The sequence below is a fragment of the Trachurus trachurus genome (assembly GCF_905171665.1).
Source record: "Trachurus trachurus genome assembly, chromosome: 4".
Classification (NCBI taxonomy): Eukaryota; Metazoa; Chordata; class Actinopteri; order Carangiformes; family Carangidae; genus Trachurus; species Trachurus trachurus.
In genome coordinates this window covers 14,007,609-14,028,913 of record NC_139898.1, presented here as the reverse complement: position 1 = coordinate 14,028,913, position 21,305 = coordinate 14,007,609, and the positions used below count along the sequence as shown (strand labels likewise).

Below are 21,305 nucleotides of genomic sequence, written 5' to 3'. Positions count from 1 at the left end.
ATGGAAAAGACGAGATCATGTTTCTAATGTAGGAGGCTGTCATCAACTCAGGCATCACTGGGTTTCAAAAGGCAGAGAGGGAGAAGCTCTGCAGCTTGGATGAACTGGCCATTTGTAATTGGGAAAGAAAAAAAATCCTGCTGCAGGGCTTCTTTTATGACTGTGTGTGTGTGTGCGTATGACTGAATCCAAACTGTGATTTTTCTACATTTCCTTTGATATGTAAAAAGCAAAGTCGCTCTAAGGATGCTGTATGTTGACAATCTTCCTGTTTTTAAATCATCTTTAAAAATGATCCTACAATCTAACAATCACCCCCCCAAATGTGTATATGTGTGTGTGTGAGTGTGTGTGTGTGTGAGTTTGAGAGAGATAGAGTCTGGTGTGACAAAGCAGCAAGCCTGGACCTGACCCTGGGGCTCCATTATAGAAAACACACCACACTACAAACAAATACACACATGCCTGCATACCCACACTCACATCATCTCTGAAAGCACATCATCCGGTAACATTTCGGTTGATAATATAGTTGTGTGATGAATAAACCCCGCAGCAGCCTTGTCCTCCGTGGACCTGTGTGTGACACATCAACACTTACACCATTCCTTGGTTACGCTCTTACAGAACACATCAGTGCGCAGTACAGAGCAGGCCAGGATCATGTCATCATTAAGGCCAAAGAACCTTTTTTTTTTTTTTTTTTTTCAAACAGAGTCTGTGTTTAGGCTTGATCATTTCTTTTCTAGGCCTGAGTAGCTACAGTACAGGTTTTGCGTTACATCCCAGCACTGGTGGCGGATTTTCATAAGTTATACAATGCTTCGCTCAGTTGTCATGCTGGGCAGGAGTTAAAAGCCTGAACAACCCAACGGCTTAACAGCACCAGTAGTAGAGACCGGCATACTTTCTGGATCGTCAAAGGCAGCAGTGGGGAATTAAGGCAGTTGTCCCCTCAAGATTATAGACGCAAAAGACTGCAACTCTTATTTGTGCCATCGACAGTTCACACGAGTCTCAGCCTGCTGATAGATCTTAATTTGTCTGATTATCTCAGCCGTTTCACTGAAGAAGAGGCCCACTATGATATGATAAAAACAAACGGCCGTTCAGATTCTCTCAGTGCTCTATTTGGGCGGTATGACGACGAGCGGAGGCCCCCTCCTCGGTCTCCACATCAGTACCTGGGCGTCGTTGGCGTTGGGCCTCCCCATGGCGTTCAGAGGGATGGGCTCCATGCGGGTCAGCACCCGGGGTTGGTCCTGGTGCAGCCGGCCCACCAGCCTGGCCCTGGAGCCCAGAGGCAGGGACGGATCCACGGCGATGTCGACCCTCATCCTCCACTTGATGGTGTGGAGCAGGATCTTTTCCCTGGACGTGGTGTTGAGCGCTACCAGCCAGGTGGTGAAACTCTGGTCCCTTTTGATGTTAGTCAGTAAGGGCGTGTTGGATTCACTGACCGGCACGGCCCAAGTGACACTTGGGTAGAAATTGTCATTCATGCTGACGATGAAGCGGGATGGCTTGGAGGTGGGGCCCACGATGGTGACAGTCTCTGTTGTGTTTCCGTACCAGGGGTAGCTCACGCCGTCTGAGTCGCTGATGGCCCTCACTAGGCCCTCTCGCAGCTGAGGCAGTTCCCAGCTCGACCTGGAGGGAGACGGAGGGTGAGTGAAAACATAATGCCTGTGTGCCATTCACTTCAAGAATATGTTTGATTATATTCTGTCAATAAATCCCATGAAAAGACCCAAAACAATGAACTGATCCTCATCCTACCAACAAATATATGTGAGTATTCAGTGCCTTATTTAGCTCATCCCTCTGTGCCAATGATGCCAAAAATCATTACGAACAAATTAATGGACCTCACTGCTGCCCTGGGTGACATGTTCATTTTATTACAATGAACATGGGCACTGTAGTTTATTTTGAGTCAGCCTCACACAGTCCTGCTGCCATAAGGAAACAGCTGGAAATAGACACCAACTAATACACCACAGTGCCCAGCTGTTGCAGGAAAATATTTACTCGTTATTGACCCATGTGGACTGGGGGTTGAATGACACATAGGTTTGAGAAGATCAGAGGGTAAACGGACAAATTACAGTAACACAGTATAATAGCAAAAACTATAACACCACCTGCCTTACCCTTTAAACGAGAGAGAAATTGCTTTTAACAGTGATTTAAGATTAAACTGTAATGTCATAGTATACTGGGACACCTGGGAGTACACATGTTCTGCAGCAAAGTGAGAGTAGCCTATATGTCAGCAGAAGGCTGCTCTTTGAAGGCCCAATCATTTATGCATTACTCATACAAAGTGCAGAATGTGTTCCTGCATAACTGTGGATATGTAGAATGAAAAAAAGCACATCACACCTGAAAACAGAAACTTGTGATCTTAAAAAAAATCACATATTGAAGCTGGATTAATCAAAGGCTTAGTTTATCCACTATTTTGTAAAAAATAAAATTAACCATTTATTAAGGCGAATGACAAATATTCAGGCACGTACATTTGCTGTGCCTCCTTTTCCATCTCATAATAAATAAAGCAGTTTTGGCTGCTGTCGAGAAATCATCAAGGGGTTTTTCACTATTCACTAGACAACTGTATTTACTTTATTGAAAAAAATAACTGCTCTACATCATTTAATTAAGCATCTCGCAGCGTGCATCTCAAGAATCACTCACTGACAGTGAATCTAATGGTTGATGGAGACTCGTCTTCTTTATATTTAGCAAACAGACCATATTATTGTGTCTGAAGTACAGAAAAGTTGTATGGTTCTGTTTTAAGATTAAATGAGACAATGTCATACAGTAATTCTTATCCAGACAGGAGTTTGAGATGAGACTACAGCAGCTGCCTGTAAATGGTATCTAGTGTTTCAGTGTGTCAATGGATTACCATAATCTCTTTGTTGTAGGCTACCCAACAGTTTTTGTCATCTGGTCGTGGCCCCCTTCCATCTATTTGTCTTGTTTTCATGACCAATCTGACGACAGCCCACCCTAAGCCCCACTTTATCATCCCTACACCCAGCCACCCACTCCCTAAACCCAGCAGGATTAAACACCCCCACATATAGCCTACTGTATGCCTTCCAGATAATGTGTGTGTGCGTGTGTGCATTGTGGAGGTGTGGGGAAGGACATGTCTCTGTGGGCACAATTTGAGTGTGAGAGCAGCAAACTGTTGTTTAGCTCCTCTAATAGCAGCTTTTCTATTTAGGTGGCAAAGTCACAGGAACAGAATCTGTCGGTGGGGGTTTGAATGAAGGAGGCTGGTGAGCACAGTTAACCTACTGCGTGCACAAATGCTCCTCTTTGCAGCTCAGCGTGGTGCATAGGGACAAGCATTGCATTGCATTGCAATCAAACCCTCATACTACAATATCGACCCATGCATGTGGATGCACACGTCACAGGGGTGTGATGAGGACGCCAGGTACCAGAGGTGTGAACTCACATGCCGACGTCTCCGTAGGTGTTGTAAAATTCCATCTGGGTGCACGCCTGGATCCAGCCCACCACCCACGTCTCGTTGCGCGGAATGGGGGGCATCACTATCCGCGCCGAGGCTTTGAAATAGGGCGTCTTGTAGCGGAGCACTATGGGCGAGTTCTCCTCAATAACAGTCGGGCAGTGGTCTATGGTGGCGGACAGGTCGTACACCACGATGTTCTCTCGTTTGATGCGCGACTTGTTACAGGCTATGCTCTGGATGCAGCCCATGTCTGTGCAGGTGAAGGTGATGGTCAGGAGCAGCCAAGTAAGCCCGACAGGCCTGGGGAACAGCAAGGCTGAGTGGGACTCGACCAGGATCAACACTATGAGGCCGTGCATCAGATGAGACTGTGTAAGGCAAAGGTGGGTGCTACCACTCTGTAGGCCCGAATCAGAATCACAATAAGGCTTCAATGGGATGACAGGAGCAGGAGGAGGGAGAGGGAGGGTGGGGGGCAGCTGGGTCCAGTGAGACCAGGATCCAGTTTCAATCCCTCTGTGTCATCAGGCTGATGTGTGGGCATCAGGGGCCCTGTTCTGCTCTGTGGCTGACCCGGTGCTCTGACCCCTCTGGAGGCTGCTGAGAAATGCCCTGGAGGGATTAATGAAGTAATTTTTTGTGTCCTCTCTGTTTCTGTGTCCCCTCTCCTAAACAGTCCGACCCGTGCGTGCCCCTTCCCCTGTAACCTTTGATCCTCCTCTTCCTACCCCGAGCTGTCATGTCACAAGAGGCTTCGGGGGACCGACGGACACCGGGGCGCCGGCAGGGGGACCCGGCGGTCGGGCGGCGAGGCTTGTTGATGCGGCACTGTACATGAGATGCTGCTGCTGCTGCTGCTGCTGCTGCTGGTCACAGCCCGAGCAGCGGGGTTACAATCCGTCATGCCTGTCGACTCGACGCGAGGGAAACCCGGTGAAATAAACAAAACCTGCGAGTCCGGGCATCTGTGTTGGTGAAGGCAGCTACCGCTTGTAGAGTAGACGGTCCAGGCGGGTTCTCCGCGATGGAAAAGGAAGGAGACAGTGAGCTGTAAATTCGCCGCCTGTCAACACCGGTGAAACAGTGGTAGCCTATTACAGCTAAAAAATAAAAATAATTAAAAAAAAGAAAGAAAGAAAGAAAATGATTCAGATAAACAATCTCATAGTAACCGTGCAGGCCATGACGCGCTGTGCGGCATCCTCATTTGAAGGGAGCTGCACGGCAGAGTGTCGCTGTTCAGTCTGCGTGGTGCTGAAGATGCTGAATGGACCAATGAGCGGCAGGGGGAGACTCAAGGCGTAGGAGTGCCCGCGTCTGCACGGTAGTAGCTTTGCGACCTCGTTTCCTCCATATTGGAATAATGCTTTTCTAATCCCGCCAACACAAAGCGGACAAGGGCCCAGATAAAACCTAATGGACAGGGTGTTGTATGGCTCTGTAGATAAGGCGCAACAGGTAGGGTAGTCGCTGTCACATCTCACAGAGGATTTCTCAGTTTACTCAGTCCACATGCTGTGCTCATAGAATAAACACCACTTCATGGTCTGTCAATGGTATCTTTTAATAATACTCCATCTGTAATTTCATGTAGGGAGTTTAAGCGGCTGTAATTGTATAGGAGGATATTTGATTGGTTAGGAAGCAGTCAGCTGCCAGCGGTATGTTGACATTTTTTCAAAATAAAAGTAGCACCAACTTATGAAAGCAGAAGAGATAGATAGATAGATAGATAGATAGATAGATAGATAGATAGATAGATAGATAGATAGATAGATAGATAGATAGATAGATAGATAGATAGATAGATAGATAGATAGACTGGTTAAAAAATATCGCAGCAGCAAGATAGAGTTTCAGCATCATCACACGGAAGGAAACAGAAAGGGAAATCTAGCAGTGAAACCCTAAAGTTTAGATATAGACTGCGTTTAAATAAATAAATAAAATACACTGGTCTGAGTCAGAGCAATTGATATCCCAGTTTTTGTTTGTTTGTATTTTAAAGAGAATTATTTTGAAATCCGCTCCTGGCGCCCGTGCTCTGACGTCATTTCCGGGTGGGCGGACTGCTGATTCACAGACTGCAGAGCAACGCTTCGCACATGAAATACATAAACATGTCACTGTTATAGACTCTTTAAACCCAAACACAGTGTTTTGCGACTGTTTATCATGGTAAGTGCTTGCCTTTTTAATTAATTACTAGATAACTTAACGCCCCAGAGGCTGAGACCTGACTCTTAACGCTAAACTGAACTTAAAGCTAAACTGAGCTAAGCTAGGCTAAACTCGTGGTAGTTTGGTTGCTGTTGATATGAGGGATGATTGTCTGTTTGCCTCTGACTTTAAGTTTATATTCTAACAAAAAGAAACATGTAAAACTCTCCACTCCCAGATTAATTCCATCTCCATCAAAGCCAGTATTGTTTCATATAAGGTGGCATCAGTCTAAAGTATCAGTCTTAGATCAGTTTCGTTTGCCACACGTCATAGATATTGTCAAAGAGATACTCCACAAATTGTGACTGTCTTACTGAAAAAGTATCTGTTAGGCTTAAATAAACAGTAATGTTTTTATCTTTCTACCTGTCGGTGGGGTTGGCTGGCTTAGTACCTGTTCCTCATTTAAAATATGAAATTATCCCTCTCTCCATGTTTGTTGTTAAGTTCTTTAATGTTATTTCCTCTGCAGGTCCCTACAGACTTTAAAAGCCTTCTCCAGAGGTTTTATCATCTGCAGTCTGAGCGAGTAGAGACATATCGGCTCTTTGAAGAGTAAGTTTGGATCTGGTAATGATAACCTACATGATGCTAAGTTACTGTGCACAATACTTTTCACAATCAGTTTTCCTCCTGTCTCCTTGGATCACTTTCCTTGATTCTGATGCACATGAAAGGAGTAGTCTGAATTTTCTGCCTCATGGATTTCTTCTCCTGTTTGTGTTGTTGTTGTTGGTTGGTGGCTGTCTTCCAGAGGACATGAGGCCTACTTGAGGACAGGGCCTCAATATGACTTTGACCACTACAGGCAGCTGGTCCATGAGATAACGCAGGCCTTCTGCGGCATCTCCAAGGAAGTGCTTGAGATCAAGGGGAGGCTACACAACGAATTTGACAGGCCAGACCTCTCTGAGCACATTGACAAGCTGCAGGACAAAGAGAAGCAGAAACTTGGACTGGTAGGAGGAAACTCTCTTTGAGTGTATGTGTGGTTTTTATGTCAGGTTCAGAAGCTGACAAACGGACCAGAAAACATGAGACAGCAGTGTGCAAGTTAAGGAAACTGCATACGTATGCTGTGATTGAACACTACCTACACTGCCTGGTTTGGTGTTTTTGTTTTAACATATGGGGAGGTTAAGATGTAAAGTTGATATCATCAGCAGGCATATCCAGCTGTGTACTGAATAATTCATTTGTTTTGTATTTTTCATTTGTTAAATCAAATTATTTCCTAGTCTTTTTACAGTATTATTAAATGTTAATTTATCAACATACATTGATATCTAAGGGCTCCATTTACTGTGGCAAACAAACAATCTCCATTACCTGCCAGAAAAAAAGGTTAAAATGTTTTATGTTTAATATACAGTAGTTCCCCTATTTCACCACAGGGTGGCAGGATTCTTATGCAAAACATTTCATAACTGCTCTGCACTGAAATATTTTTGTGCTGGCATCTCAGTCACAGATTTTTTTTAAGTGTACACAACCAGTGGAGCAAAACTGTGCATGCTATTCTAATTGAAATATTTGTGTATATTTGTAAACATCACTTGAGTTCAGCTAACTTCGGCTGTCTTCGCCTCAGTGGTTCCCCATTATTCTCCATCTCATACATCTGGCGTTGATGCGTAGCACTTTTGTACGAAGTTTTACACCCCTTTTACAATATTAATCCAACTTCCTTTCTTCCAGTAATGTCATAAAGCTTCTATTATCTCAGAGTTCATCCTCTGTGTCTGCTACATCCTCAGTTGATGAATGGTTTGCATAAATCTTATCTGATTTGCCTCCTCAACAGACAGCAAAGCTGCAGCTGGCCAGGCAGCGGGCCCAGGATTACCCGGAGGAAGAAGGCTGTCAAGAAAAGATTCAGGAGATCAAGCAAGAGTAAGAGCAGCTCTTACCACCCCTGTGTTTACTGCGTTAGCTCCCCAATGACCCATGCAGTCACTCATTTTCAACCTGCCGTCAGCTGCGGAGCTGCTCAGGGTCTCACTTAGTTTTCTGTGATCTCTAATTGAACAGTTTATCATTACTCGTTTAATTTTGTCGGAAAATAAATGGTCATGGATAATCATGAAGAACTAATTAAACACTGTGGTTGCCAAATAAATGTGTCTTTGTTCTTCCCTTTTCCAGAATCATCAAGAACAAAGAGGCTCTGAGTGAGATCATGCAGGACTTTAAGTACGACTCAGAGGAGTGTGATTGACAGGTGGCCCCCTGGGGGCCGAAGCCTCCCCCTCACATCACCAGACAGCAGGGCTGACGGGTCAACTCGGCCCTGCTGCAACTTCCATCTTGGACTCCTCAGCTGCACTTATTGATCCCCCCTCTGGCCCCACCCTGCTCGCTGCTGCAGTTTTATTCCTCCCAGGGGGCTTTTCACATTCTGGCTGTGTGTGTGTGTTCCTGTGTATGCGTGGCTCAGCAAAAAAGAAAAATGCTCCTGTTATAAGTTGATGAATTGTGTAAATACTGACGTTAATATTGAGAAGGTCATCCATCTTTGTTTAATTCTATTTTTAAAATGATAAAAACACTTTCCAAGACTTTTCTGTTCTTTATTGTTGGTGAATACACATTTCATACACAATAATTTTTCAGACTTAATAAAAACAAGTATAACTTAGAAAAAATCCACATTCCTTAAATATATAGTTATAAAAATATATTGTATTACCATGTCTGCTCAGATACACAACAGTATGTACACTTTACAGAGAGTTCACTGAGTATAGGGGATTTAAAAATGATCAGTAATTTTAAAATTTAGAAATATTCAAATTTAAATACACTGATTGTACAAAACAATATTTTTTTTATGTTTTACTACTGGCGTCAAGTTGCTCATTTGTGACTTTACAAATCCGTTTAGCTGTCACTGAACTGACAGAACTAAGACTGATCAACAACAGCAAATGTGAAAACGTACTAATGTAAAGTTCACATTTACGTAAGTGTACGTACTGTTCTCCTGACCTGCATATATACCCATACATAATACTAATTCAATTTCCTCATGATACTGTTATCGAAATACATAATATTTTTTCTCAACTAATGCTCTATTACAATTTGACTTGTTTATCTTACATTACATTAAGTTAATACAATATGAACTATTACCATATCATTTTTTATTATTATTATATGGAGATTAAAAGTGCAGTTACTGCGGGCCTGAATGTTTGTGCAAAGACTAATTTGATGGGTGGAAATGGCAGAAAAAGACTGCATTGTCTCACTTCAGTTATCTTCCACCCGGGCCCTTTAAACTCAAGGCTGATGACCAAACACTGCAGCATCCCTCAGCTGGGCCGCTGGATCGCTCACACAGCTGGGACACTCGAGGCCAGTTATCTATCAGTGTTTCTTGATGCTGTTTCTTGAATTAAACACCACAGTGGCGCTGAGCAGCCGTGCTATGAGTTATCGTCTTGTAGAATCTAAAAAGACAAAAGCAGGTTGTTCATACTGAGATAATTCAATGATGTCACATAGTAACATATGGACATCTGCTGTGACTGGCTTCCATCTTTTCTCCCTGCCTTTCTTTGCATCCTCTTTTTTTTTTATTCTCTGTACATCATTCCCAGGCATGCTACCTTTCTCACAAGGTAATCAATGGGAACCTGTCACGCTTCGAGAACAAAGACATTATTCAGGTGATGGGGTGTGCACTATTAAGCACAAAAAAACCCAGAGAGTGAGTGCTGAGCTTATTGAGCCAGGTAGAGTGAAGGTTTCCCTAAGTTCAAGGAGAAGTATCAGAGGATGTGGCTGAAGGATGTGAACTCTTCACAAAGTTACACAAACACACAGTAGATGCCGGAGCTCTGTGTGCCATTTGGCCTGAGTTATTTCTGTGAAAGGGTCTACTCATGCCAAAAGACAACAAGACACAAACAGAATACATTAGAGTGGGCTGTTAATTGCATTTACATGTTCATTTCTCTTTGTTGTGGCCATCAGCTGAAGATCAGACGTCTACATTGTTAAAATATATAATAAAATCAGAGTGCATGACTGAGAGTACATACTTTAATGCTCCTACTTCTGGGCCAGTAAAGCCAAAACCGCACATTTTACCTGATCATAAAGTACGGACTGAAAGTCCACAGAGCCAGTCCTGTTTATGTTTGTAGAAACGCTCACCACATGGCATAACACAGACTGGGTCAGAAATTCAGTTGAGGACATCAGTGCACAACCAGTGTGTGTGTGTGTGTGTGTGTGTGTGTGTGTGTGTGTGAGAGAGAGAGTGTTTGTGAGACTGGCTCAGCAGAGATAATGAAAAGAGAGATTCTGCTTACCTACCTGGTTGCGCGTTTTGTGCGATTTCTGCAGCCACACCCGCCATTGATCATACAGTTTGATTGACATGCCACTGCAGCCGTACGCATGCTTGCGGACCCAGCCGAAGAACTGCTTGAGTTCCCGCCGCAGGGTGGAGTTCTGCTCACCAGGCTTAGGATCACAGGAGCTGCTCTGCAGACGCTCTGGGAGAACAAAGGAGGGAGGGAGGAGATGGAGGAGGGGAGAAAAAGAAAGTGAAGGAAGGAACAGAGAGAGAGAGAGAGAGAGAGAGAGAGGGAGGATGAAAGAACAGCACCAAGGTTATAGTTGGGACAAGAGTCAGATGTGACTGACATGTTTCATCTTTTTCGCACTTTTCCAACAGATTCATGTTAACCACCAAAAATAAAATGGAAAACATACATCAACTGAGATAAAAACACAACTCAATAACTTCATTCTGTTGATAAATGCATGTTGTTGATCTGCTCTTAATATACCTTTTTCCTCTTAAGTAATAGGCGGTCATCCATTGTTTTATATGCTTTAAATTGACATATTTTGGTTTCTATCCTTAATGATCAATTATTACAATATACAAAATCCTCATTAGCCTCAGCTGTGTTTTGTTTTTAGTGCTAATTAACAAATTAATGCATGCTAAAATCCAAAACATGCAAACTAAGACTGCTGATGATTCAGAGCAGGTTTTGAATATGTAGTGTGTTCACACCAGAAACTGTGACAAAATAAAGCCGTACAATGTGGATCTGGGACATGGACATGATAAACATATAAGCTTAACAGCAGCATATTTTAATTTACTGTATATTGTGAGCATTTTGGCATACTGACAGCTTGTTTTTGAATAATCCAGTCATTTTTTTTACTGTCAGATAATGAGTGATGCTTATCGTAATTTAACAGACCTAAATGTTTTTTAGAGAGGTAAAAGCGTAATTTACTAATGTCGGAAATAAAATTGGTTTTCAAACACCAGAATATTGCCCTGGTGCATTAAGAGGAAGTAATTTAATAAAGACCAACGCTTTGATAGAGCACAGAGTTCCCTAGTGAACATTTACGATGAGTCATGTTGTTTAATTTCCCAAAGCAAGATGTATACTGGACTTGAGTTTGATAGAGTTTGGGCAGGAACATTTTTCAGTTTAATGTCCTCAAGTTTGCCACGATCAATTCTTTATGGCAAACAACAGAGCGAAATCGCAGCCTCCTCTCTCCTGGGAATAAATACCACATAACCTATGTAACTCATTATCTGCTCCCAAACCTGCTTCCACTCAAGCTTTACAGGCCCTGTGTGTGCCTCGAACAGACAAACCAACTTTTAACTTGATCAATCTTTGAAGCCAACGACAAAATCTATCAAATGTCCCCGTGGCTCTTTGCAGTTCCTTCTAATCCTCTGCTGGGAGATCTCTATCAAGCTATCAGGCCTATTGATGTTTAGTTTTCCCTGGGTCACATGCGGTTTAGATCTGCTTGTTCAGGATGTTGAATCAGGGATAAGGACATTGTTTTTCTTGCTTTAATTGGCAATGAAAGGTTGATTATTAGAAAGGAAAGAATGGTCAAGATTTGTGGGCATCACAGATTTTTGGAAAACATTTAAAAGCCATTTGAGCCATGAGACAGTCAAGGAAAGAAAAACACCACTTTTATACTTTTAAACATTTAGTGGACTAAGTCTAGGCACAAACACGGTTCTGTTTATACAGTCTTATATTAACATCTCTTCAATTATTCACATTTGCCCTGCAACCAAAGAGCCAAATCCCTGATGATAAATAAAAGGAATGAATTTCTAATGTTTTGTTTGTCTTGTTTTGTCATGTCCGTTGTAAAGTACGCACCACTGCTGGGAGTGGAAGCTGCAGTCGGGTGACTCCAGTCGCTCCAGATGCCGGCCTTTCTGGAGCCATAGATGCCAACTGGGTTGCACCTCACCTGGACAAAATAGACGGTCCCAGGTTGGAGTCCTGCCAGCCGACAAGACGTCTGATTACCAACATCATCCACCACCTGAGAGACGGCGAAGGAAACAAAGGGTCAGAGTTACTGCGTCTTTTCTCTCTATTTTGTCTTTCATTGTTAAATATCCTGCAAGTGCAGATTTACAATGTAGCCTGGATACGAGTGGCTCGGTGGCAGGTAAGGTTTTTATAGATCAGTTGTCATAGGAGTCGTAGCAGTAGGAGGGTGTGTATTACTACAGTACGTGTTTCAGTGTATGCACCACCTTCCACTCAGTGCTGTCCTCCAGTCTGTAGCGGATCTGATATTTGGCCTGAAACAGGATGTCCTTGAGCTCAGGGGAGCTGGCCCAGCGGACCGTCAGCTGGTCGTCGAGGGCGCCAACGCGACTCACCTGCACGTTGGCGGGAGGATCCGTGGTCACTGGACGGAGAAGGACAAGTGTTGCATAGTTTGATTACAGCATATGTACAGTATGTAGGGCAAACCCACAGGAGGTCTGAGTGACCTCCAGAGAGAGGAAAGGAGCATCACAGCACATGGTGGAGATAATCAGTGCTGAGCAAGACAACAGACAACAGGAATATAGTCAAATCTGAGAAAATGTCTGAATCTTTAATAGTAACACAGTAGATACAAATGGAATGTGGTGTCCATTTATCAGGATGGGAAGGTCTAAGGAAAGATGTGACTGAATTGCATTATGGGAAGAGAAGCGTTCAGTATCCAGACTAGAAGTCGGTATATCTTTGCCAATGCTGCCGCCACTTTGACCAGCAACTGTGTCCGGTACAAAAGAACATGGGTCTGTAAAATACGTTTGATCTGCTTTAGAACACGATCAAAGCAAAAGTGCACATCCCGCAAAACTCACTGTTTCCCTACATCAAACTCTCTCAAACCTGCATAGGGGAAAAGTCTTAAACCTAAACCCACATTATAACACAGCAACACACATTATAGGTAAACCTCCAAATTAGGGCTGTCACAATATCAGATTTTCACTACACTTATGGCGGTGAAAAAAAGTCCTAACAATATTATTGTAATATCTATACAGAATTAATTTAATTCATTCATAACATTTTTCAAATATCAGGTACTGTCAATACTAATATGTCACAATTCTCCAAATCCAGACACTGCCAGCAAGAGAAAGATGCACACATACATTTAAAAAAAACATCATTAACATAACATAACATAATATAATCTTGTTGGGCACATATGTACATAAGAGAATAATTTTTGAGTACAATTTCTGATACTTGTTGATACACCTATGATCTTATCTCGGTCAACACTGTATTTATGCAGTATATATTTTCCATTGAGGCTTAAAGAAGCAGAATTAAAGCAGGCCTCCAACATGAATAATGTGTGCAGCAGTAACCGTTTACATGCCGTCACTTTCAGCTGCTGTGAGAGCAGGTGGCCACAGTGACCTGTGTGATAAGGACAGTTCCTAGTTTGTGCAATCATACAGAGGGAGCACTTGTTGAAGCAAGGAGATGAATGAGCAAATGAACTGAAGATTAAACTGTCTACATCTGAGTATGTTCATAAGTTATAAGTTCACTTGACAAACAGTCAGTTGTGTTTTCTGTGGGTCTCTCCCCTGCAGAGTGACTAGCAGGTCACTCTGTGCTTCCTGCCGAGAGCATGCTGTGCCCTCACAGTCACTATTAAAAGAAAACATTTTATCTGGTGCAGTAAAGTGTGCACACAAACCAAGCGCTTTGAAGGGGAGAAAGACGAAAGATAAAAGGAAGGAGACAAAGGGAGGAACTTATTAAATGTCTCGTAAAAGTGTTTCCTGTTTCTAACCTTTTGCTTCAGACATCCTCTGCTGCTGGTGCGTGACACCGTTTGTCAGCTGACACACTTTATTTGTTCTACTGCGTTCAGCTCGAGGGGTAAGGCAGGACGAATATTCTCCAAGCTTATTGTTCCTGTTATCGAGGCAACGCAATGCATCACGCACATGGCGTCACTCCTCCTCCAACCCACTCTCAACCTCAAAGTTATCTGTTCCTCAGTGTGCAGTTAGGATGAATGGAGGGAGAGGATGCTAAGTCACGGACAATAAACACTGCGGTCAAAATGTGGCGTTCACTGGAGGCCTGGAGACAACAACATTACATTAGAGCTGGAGAAACAGTGAAGAACTCTTGCTATTGCTCATACATGACAAAGTACTTTTCTCATTGGGAAACCTGTGAAGTTTAAATCACCTGTGAGGCATCTGCTGTGTCTCTTATTTTTTTAAACAAAAAGGTTTATCTTTGAGAGTTGCAGCCTGAACCCATAATGCTAATTCCAGCAGCAGGCTGGAGGGAGCAAACCATTAAAACAAATCCCCTCTCCCAGAGAGAAGTGTGTGAGCCATATGCAGGAGATGTGCAGACAAACAAGGAGAAGAGAGGAGAGGAGAGGAGAGGAGAGGAGAGGAAAGGAAAGGAAAGGAAAGGAAAGGAAAGGAAAGGAAAGGAAAGGAAAGGAAAGGAAAGGAAAGGAAAGGAAAGGAAAGGAAAGGAAAGGAAAGGAAAGGAAAAGGTTAGTAATAGGGTCAGGGTAAAATAACCTTCAGGAGTGAAACTAAGGACATAAAACTTGAACCATCACTTACTCACCTACATCCAGGATGTCCAGGGTGGTGACATCAGAGATGGCAGAGCCCAGCTGATTGGTCGCCTCCACCCAGATCTCATAGGGGGTGAAGAGGGCGAGGTTGCGAGTGATGTAGCAGGAGTGCCGCTGCTTCCCCGAGCCATAATTTTCACACTCGTTCTCTCTGCCGTACCACCTGTACAGACATACAGCAAACACTCAGACCAAAATAAATTCTGACGTTTGTCTCTAAAAAGGCAAACTGACTACTTGTTGACACAAACACAACAACAACACACAGCAGCTTCTGAGAGTGGTATGTGTTACAGATGATGAACTGTATGAGTCACATACTCTATTTACTGCTAGTCTACCTGAGCGGAGTTGGACGAGGTGATCACCTGTGAGTAGCAGCGGGTCATTGGGCGCTCACCTCAATTTGTACTTGAGGGTGTATTTGGTTCGGATGTGGGTTTCGCCCAGCCCCCCAGGGCTCCACTTGCAGGTCAAGTCCTTCGTGTTACGGGACCAACACGTTAAATTGATCGTTTTTTCTGGAGGCACTGTTGGGGAAAAAAATAAAATAAATATAAAGCCTAATTTTAGAAGAAAAACAAGACTTTTTAACTTAAATTTGAAGTCAAATGTAAATAAAAGTCTAAGAAAATATAATAATTCATTTTAATTTAATTTCAACAGAGACACTTTGTGACCTTGATTCTATAAATTAAAGACAAAGAGAGAAAGAGAGTAGCATGAGGCCAGTTCCTTAGCCTTTCATGTGAAGCACTGAGAATTGAAAAGTCATACTGTGTGTTATCACAGTTTGATGCTGCGTGGGGAATGAAAAAGAAAGAAAAAAGAAAAACAGTATATATTTATATGGATTTTCTACAACCAACAACTTGCTTACTAAGGCAGCATACTTCATTTTGCGTATCGTATGGTCTTCCTGTCTTCAAAATTGGATTATTTACATATTCATTATTCCTGAACATCATTTATGCTTGACTGGCATTTTAACTCCCTTGTGGGATTTAGATCAGATTTTAATCAGATGTATCAATATGGTTTTCTCAGGCTTAAAATATGCCTCGTTTACTTACCCAAACATATGATAAATAGATATAAAATATGAACATCATACATTTATGTTATTAATTTGGCATCTGTATTGAGTGACAAACATAATTCAGCAAGAAGAGAATCCACAACTGTCAAAAGATGGTCTGTAATAATTTTTCAACTGACTTAAGCTTTAAAACTGAGAAAAAACAGGATCCAAGGCAACTCTTTGCTGATACAAAAAATATAAAAAGCCTTTATTAAGCAGCTAGTTCATGGTGGAACAATAAAAGAACAACATGTTTTCGGCCTTCATCATGGTATACCCTGATGAATGAGGCCAAAACATGTTGGCCCTGTGGGCCAAAACATGTTGTTCTTTTATTGTTCCACCATGAACTAGCTGCTTAATAAAGGCTTTTTATATTTTTTGTATCAGCGAAGAGTTGCCTTGGATCCTGTTTTTTCTCAGTTTTCACTGCAACCCCACCAAAGAGCACCTTCCTGATTATTACCACAGCAACCCACATGAGCGCTCCATCTGCAGTTCTTTGTTAAGTGACTTAAGCTTTAGTTTAGTTTGGTTTAGGATTTCATCATCAATCAACCAATCAATCAAACAATCAGGAATATTATTATTTCTCGTATTTCCATTAGTTCAACATTTAAAGCTATTTTAATTTCAGTGTTGCCAAAAAGTGATTACAAAAATAGCATATCAACCTCAAAGCACAAATGTATTCATGTAAATATTAACCCAATAAAAAAATACTTTAAAACAAACAGTTCATTGGTGTGATGGTACTATCCTACATTATTTGCAATCCTGTGAAAAGAGCAAATCAACAATATGATCCTGATATCTACAAATCTACATAGTAACCTATAGGCTAATAGTTTTCTCAGCTAGTTTACCAACAGAACAGGTTATTACCTTAAGTTTCAATCTATATTAAGATGAGGGCCTCGTCAGGCCTTTACAACAGCACAGAGAAAAAGAAAGCCTCCACTTACTGCCCACATAGAGACAAGAGCCACCCAGGACGTGTCCATCTGCTCCGTGACACACCAGGTTGTCTCCCGACTGCTGCTGGGAGCCGTTCATGTTGTGAAGGGTGACACTCAGGACATCTGAGGACACCAGGCTGTAGGTGCTGCTGGGCAGACGCATCCCATTCAGCGTCCAGTACAACGTGCTGGCGTGGAGGCCGAGCTCAGGATTCACCGTGCACGAGGCCGTCAGACTGGAGCCGATCCACAGGACTGGATCCTGGGGGGAGATCACTGCTACATCTGTGGATGCACACACACACACAGTCTAAGCACTGCAACTTTTTTTTTTTTTTTTTTAATCTACGGCTATCTCTATTAACTGATCAGCTAATTGATTGGTTGATTTTTTTTTTCACATATGCAACAACTGATATCAATTAAGGCTAATTTATTTCTTTTAATAATTAAATTTGATCCATCATAAGTGCCTTTAAATAGCTTGTTTTATCTAATTAACAGTATAAAGCTCAGATATTTAACTTTTAAATTATATAAAACATTTTAGAAGATTTTAGCATTTATGCCTCCTAAATCATTAAACAATTATCAAAATAATTTAAGATTCATCTGCTGTTGTAATCTGAGTGCTCAACTAATTGTTAGCTACTAATTAGCGAATGTAAATTTGTTGTTGTTGCTCTTGTGATTTTTTGCACCCTGTAGCTACTGTTGTATTGTGCGTTTTGTGCCAGATGAAAATCAAGGACTGGAATATTCATTTTCTAAATGTAATGCCAACAGTGCACAGAAGTCTTTACTTTTGTAGTACACTAGTTTCTCCTGTTTTATGGCACTATTAACACTATTAACCAAATTCATCTGAGCTGAAAAAAACACATTGCAATTAATGTACATTTTGGTGTTTACCACAGTGTCCTACATTAAATAGACTGCATGGATTAGGTGGGGGCTGGGCTACTGCCTGTGAGGCCTGATTAAAGTGTTGTTTACGTTGAAGGTAAAGCTCGAGGTGAAATCCTAACATGAAGAAATCATTAAGAATCTGAATTTCTTGGCAACCTTAAGCAAACTTAGTGAGAACAGCGGCAGCAGCTCTGCACCACAACACAGCGAGCGCGGCACATATTTATGACCCAGTAATGAAGAGGATTTATGGAGCCCTTCGTAAAGGTCACCCTGGTTTGTCCGTAAAATCCTTGAATGCTTTTCCATACCGCAATACCCTCTTGGATTTGAAGTTTACCTTTATGATTGATGCCCCTGAGAAAACCTGTGCTGCGTGTTTGAATGTTACCACTGGGCTCCTTCTTCACAGAGACATGAGGGTTAATGTGAAGAATTTCATTAACTGTGCTGCAGGTGGGCGGCAGACAAGCTTTCTAACATATGTGCCACTACGCTGACTCTAGTCTCAGTGGATTTCATTTGAAGAAAAGTGCACAGAGGTAAAAACTGTATCTATGTGTAAGAGGAGCGAGGACTGACCTTTTGGCCTCAGTGGGCAGGAAGTAAGAAATACAGGCAAGGGCGGCTGTTTTACATGTTATTCTCACCACATATAAAGCAGCTGCTTGCAAATGATTTGCTGAGCTCATGATAATAAATCTCTGCATGCTGATGACTAGGAATATCGTTATCTTTCCTGCTTTTCCTTCATGCAACATTGCTGATGAACACTGCTTTATTCAATTTATCTTGTCAGCTTCTCAATCACTGCGTCTAACAGGCGTTGTTCTCAGTCTAATTCTCCATTAGACACACAATCTCGCTTAATGTTTTAGCATCTGGTTTTAATGCTACAATTAGGTGACAATTTGACGGTTATTCGTCATTTTTTGACACAAAGCCATTAGTTGGTTAGTCAGTTAGAGTCCTGTCAAATTAAAAGTTTCCCAAACTTTTTCACACTTTTCACAAGTAATGGTTAAGTGATATCATTTCAAATTTGTTTTGCTGTACCATATATATTAATTGTGTGTGAGACAGGATTTATAATGTTTATATTTCTGCATCAATATGAGGTTTAGACCAAAAAGGAATCCCTATGGTAGGGCTACACGTTGTGCAAAAATGAAATGAATCATATGCATATTTGCCAGTATGCACTATGATTTCAGCTACAATTGTTTTTTTGATTTTTGATTTGAATTTCACATGTGATTTTTATTGAGTCCTGTACCAAACATGTATTACATCTATTTGATCTTTCGGTCGGTGCATCTCAGCGGTACCACAACATTTACACTGCCCACAATACACAACAATTCCCTTTTGTCTGTTAAGAAGAAGTAAAAAAAAACAAAAAACAAACTCTAACTGAAATACCAGATAAAATAAAAAATGTTTTGCATCTCCTGTGATTAGGTTATTGATTTTTCAATTGTACTTATGCAGTTCTATCTGGTCAATTAGAAACATTTTCTGAGTTGATATTGAGATCAGGATGTACAGTACAATATAAAATAAAATAAAAATCTGTGACACAAAAACTACATTATCTACTCCTGATAAAACACTAGACTGAACATGCATTTGACTTCTTCTGGAGAAAATCTGGTCAAACATAAGAGGTTTTAGATTTTGTTGTCACTTAATAGTTTATTGCAGTGTTTTTAGGCTATTATGTTTAGTAGGCTATTATAGTTATGGTGAGGTGATAACTCACGAGGAGGTAAAAACGTGTGAACAAAAGAGTAATTATTTGTGCTGGGTTTGATTAAGAGTTAAATGATTGATTTTGTACATGGACAGGAACTAGTTTTGTTGATGTGGATCCTCCATATCTCAGAGGGAAAGTGCTCCTCCTACGAGCTGCAGCGACAGGGACGAGGTGAGTTGCTGTAGGTTGTGTGTGTCTATGTGCGCGCGTGTGTTTGTCAGGTAAAGTTTGGTACTTACGTGTCGAGGAGAACAACACATGCGGAACAAGCAGCAGCAACAACAGCAGCAGGAACATGAAGGAAAGCATGGCCCCTTGTCTCTGCTGTTTACCTCCCGTTCGACTTCTGCACAGACCTGAGAAAGAGACGAGAGGAGGAGGAGGTGGAGGTGGAGGAGGAGGGAGTGGACCGAGCGGCTTCACTCTCTCCACTCCGGAGTCTTCAGTGTGAGACCAGACTGAGGTTGAGGCAGTTGGGGGTGAAACACGAGGGTTGCTTCCCTTTTAACTGCACACAGACTCCGCTGCTGCTGCTGCTGCTGCTGCCGCGCGTCGTGACGCTCACGTTCACACCGTTCGCTCCTCCCTCTCCACGCTCTCCTCTGTTTTCACGGACACAGTCATCAGTGAGTGTTGTGCTCTTTAGTCCCCCACACACAGGAACACGTTCAACACAACACATATTCATAGTTTCCCTATAGTTTATGATCATGTGTGGTCAGGGGTGAGCTGCTTCAGGTGAGTTTCTGCAGCCCACTAATGTAAGTTCAAGGCCGTAGCTACCATTGAGGACACCGAGGTCATGACCTCGGTATTTTTTTCGGCCTAATGAATGAAAAAAAAAGAAAAAAAGTGCAAAGTATTAGGGAGGACAGATGGAAGGTGACTGAGTGACTCCTGTCTTGTTCAAACAATTCCGGTAGGCCTATAATGCTCTTGTTTATTGACGCCCTCACGTACGCTGGTGTTTGTTTACTGGTCGCGGGAAAAAAGGCGATTCATTCGGAAAAAGCGAGTGATACAGCGCGTCGCGGAGCCTGCGTGCATGGAGGAGAAGGCTACTGAGTGAGTCGGTTGGCTCTAGATAAACTGCTCTTTCCAACCAGTTGTTACACTGTAAAAGTTTTGTACATACGTGCACTTGAAGCGCTGTATTATTTCGGGACGGAACCTCATGTATGCGGAGAAAACAGCTGTTTAATAGGGTCAATTCAGCGCCGTTTACTGTCTGTGTCCTGCATATGCACTAGTTGAGCTACAGTAAGTGGGGGAGAGCAGAGACCTCTTTCCTGCAGATACTATACTGAGGGGGCATCTACTGCACTGTCCATTCTTCCATCAACTTTATGTGAAAAGCACAGTGACATGATACATTTTATGTTTACAGACAGGGGCGTCACTAAGTTTTAAGGACAGGGGGGGGGCTTAGCCCCCAGGAGATGCACAAGATGTGAGCATATGTGGTGCACGAGCACAAATATTTCACAAACAAAGACTGTGAAATTTTTTCTAAAAAAATTTGGACAGATTTAACAAAGAGCATACGGTGTAAAGTTTAGGCAACCATTAGTTTTATTTCAGTCTTTTTTATTTATTTAAAGAAAGCTAAGACCTGTGAGATTACTACAGAAATGTCTGGAGTAGGCTACAGTAGAAAATGTAAATTTTTCATCTCTGCGTAAGAATACTAACAAAAATCACATTAGAGTAAAATCTACCTTTGAATCATGGGATATCAGGCAAATTAATAAGTAATGTGTAGGCTAACTGTGTAAAAGTAGATGCTAAAAAAAATGAACCTGAGCAATTTTGCAGCTGTTTTATTATCAGAGATACGTATGTCCAGGTGGAATTTGACCTTTGGAAAACTAATTAGGCTATATTTCACTAATAGCCGGTGTCATAATATTCACTCCATCCAAATACAACAGTTTTTGG

At 42.0% G+C, this 21,305-nt stretch overlaps 3 protein-coding genes across 3 annotated transcripts; 1 reads left to right on the top strand and 2 right to left on the bottom strand.

Annotated features, from left to right (window-relative positions):
- Positions 1-1,127: 1,127 nt before the first annotated feature.
- Positions 1,128-3,855, bottom strand: fam78bb (family with sequence similarity 78 member Bb; the record flags this gene model as incomplete). The annotated part of the gene is made up of 2 exons (XM_083970429.1): positions 1,128-1,650; positions 3,479-3,855. The coding sequence occupies 2 exons, from the start codon at positions 3,853-3,855 to the stop codon at positions 1,128-1,130; spliced, it is 900 nt and encodes a 299-aa protein (XP_083826555.1).
- Positions 3,856-5,557: 1,702 nt separating this feature from the next.
- rex1bd (required for excision 1-B domain containing) lies at positions 5,558-8,270 on the top strand. The gene is made up of 5 exons (XM_083970432.1): positions 5,558-5,674; positions 6,192-6,274; positions 6,474-6,678; positions 7,524-7,612; positions 7,865-8,270. The coding sequence occupies exons 1-5, from the start codon at positions 5,672-5,674 to the stop codon at positions 7,935-7,937; spliced, it is 453 nt and encodes a 150-aa protein (XP_083826558.1). The 5' UTR covers positions 5,558-5,671; the 3' UTR covers positions 7,938-8,270.
- A 1,093-nt stretch (positions 8,271-9,363) lies between these two features.
- On the bottom strand, positions 9,364-19,685 carry crlf1b (cytokine receptor-like factor 1b; the record flags this gene model as incomplete). Its single annotated transcript, XM_083970095.1, has 8 exons — positions 19,607-19,685; positions 16,709-16,987; positions 15,063-15,192; positions 14,653-14,825; positions 12,285-12,442; positions 11,899-12,067; positions 10,042-10,227; positions 9,364-9,368 (listed from the first exon to the last, which is right to left on the bottom strand). Exons 1-8 carry the CDS (start codon positions 19,674-19,676, stop codon positions 9,364-9,366), a joined length of 1,170 nt encoding a protein of 389 aa, XP_083826221.1. The 5' UTR covers positions 19,677-19,685.
- Between the last annotated feature and the right edge of the window lie 1,620 nt (positions 19,686-21,305).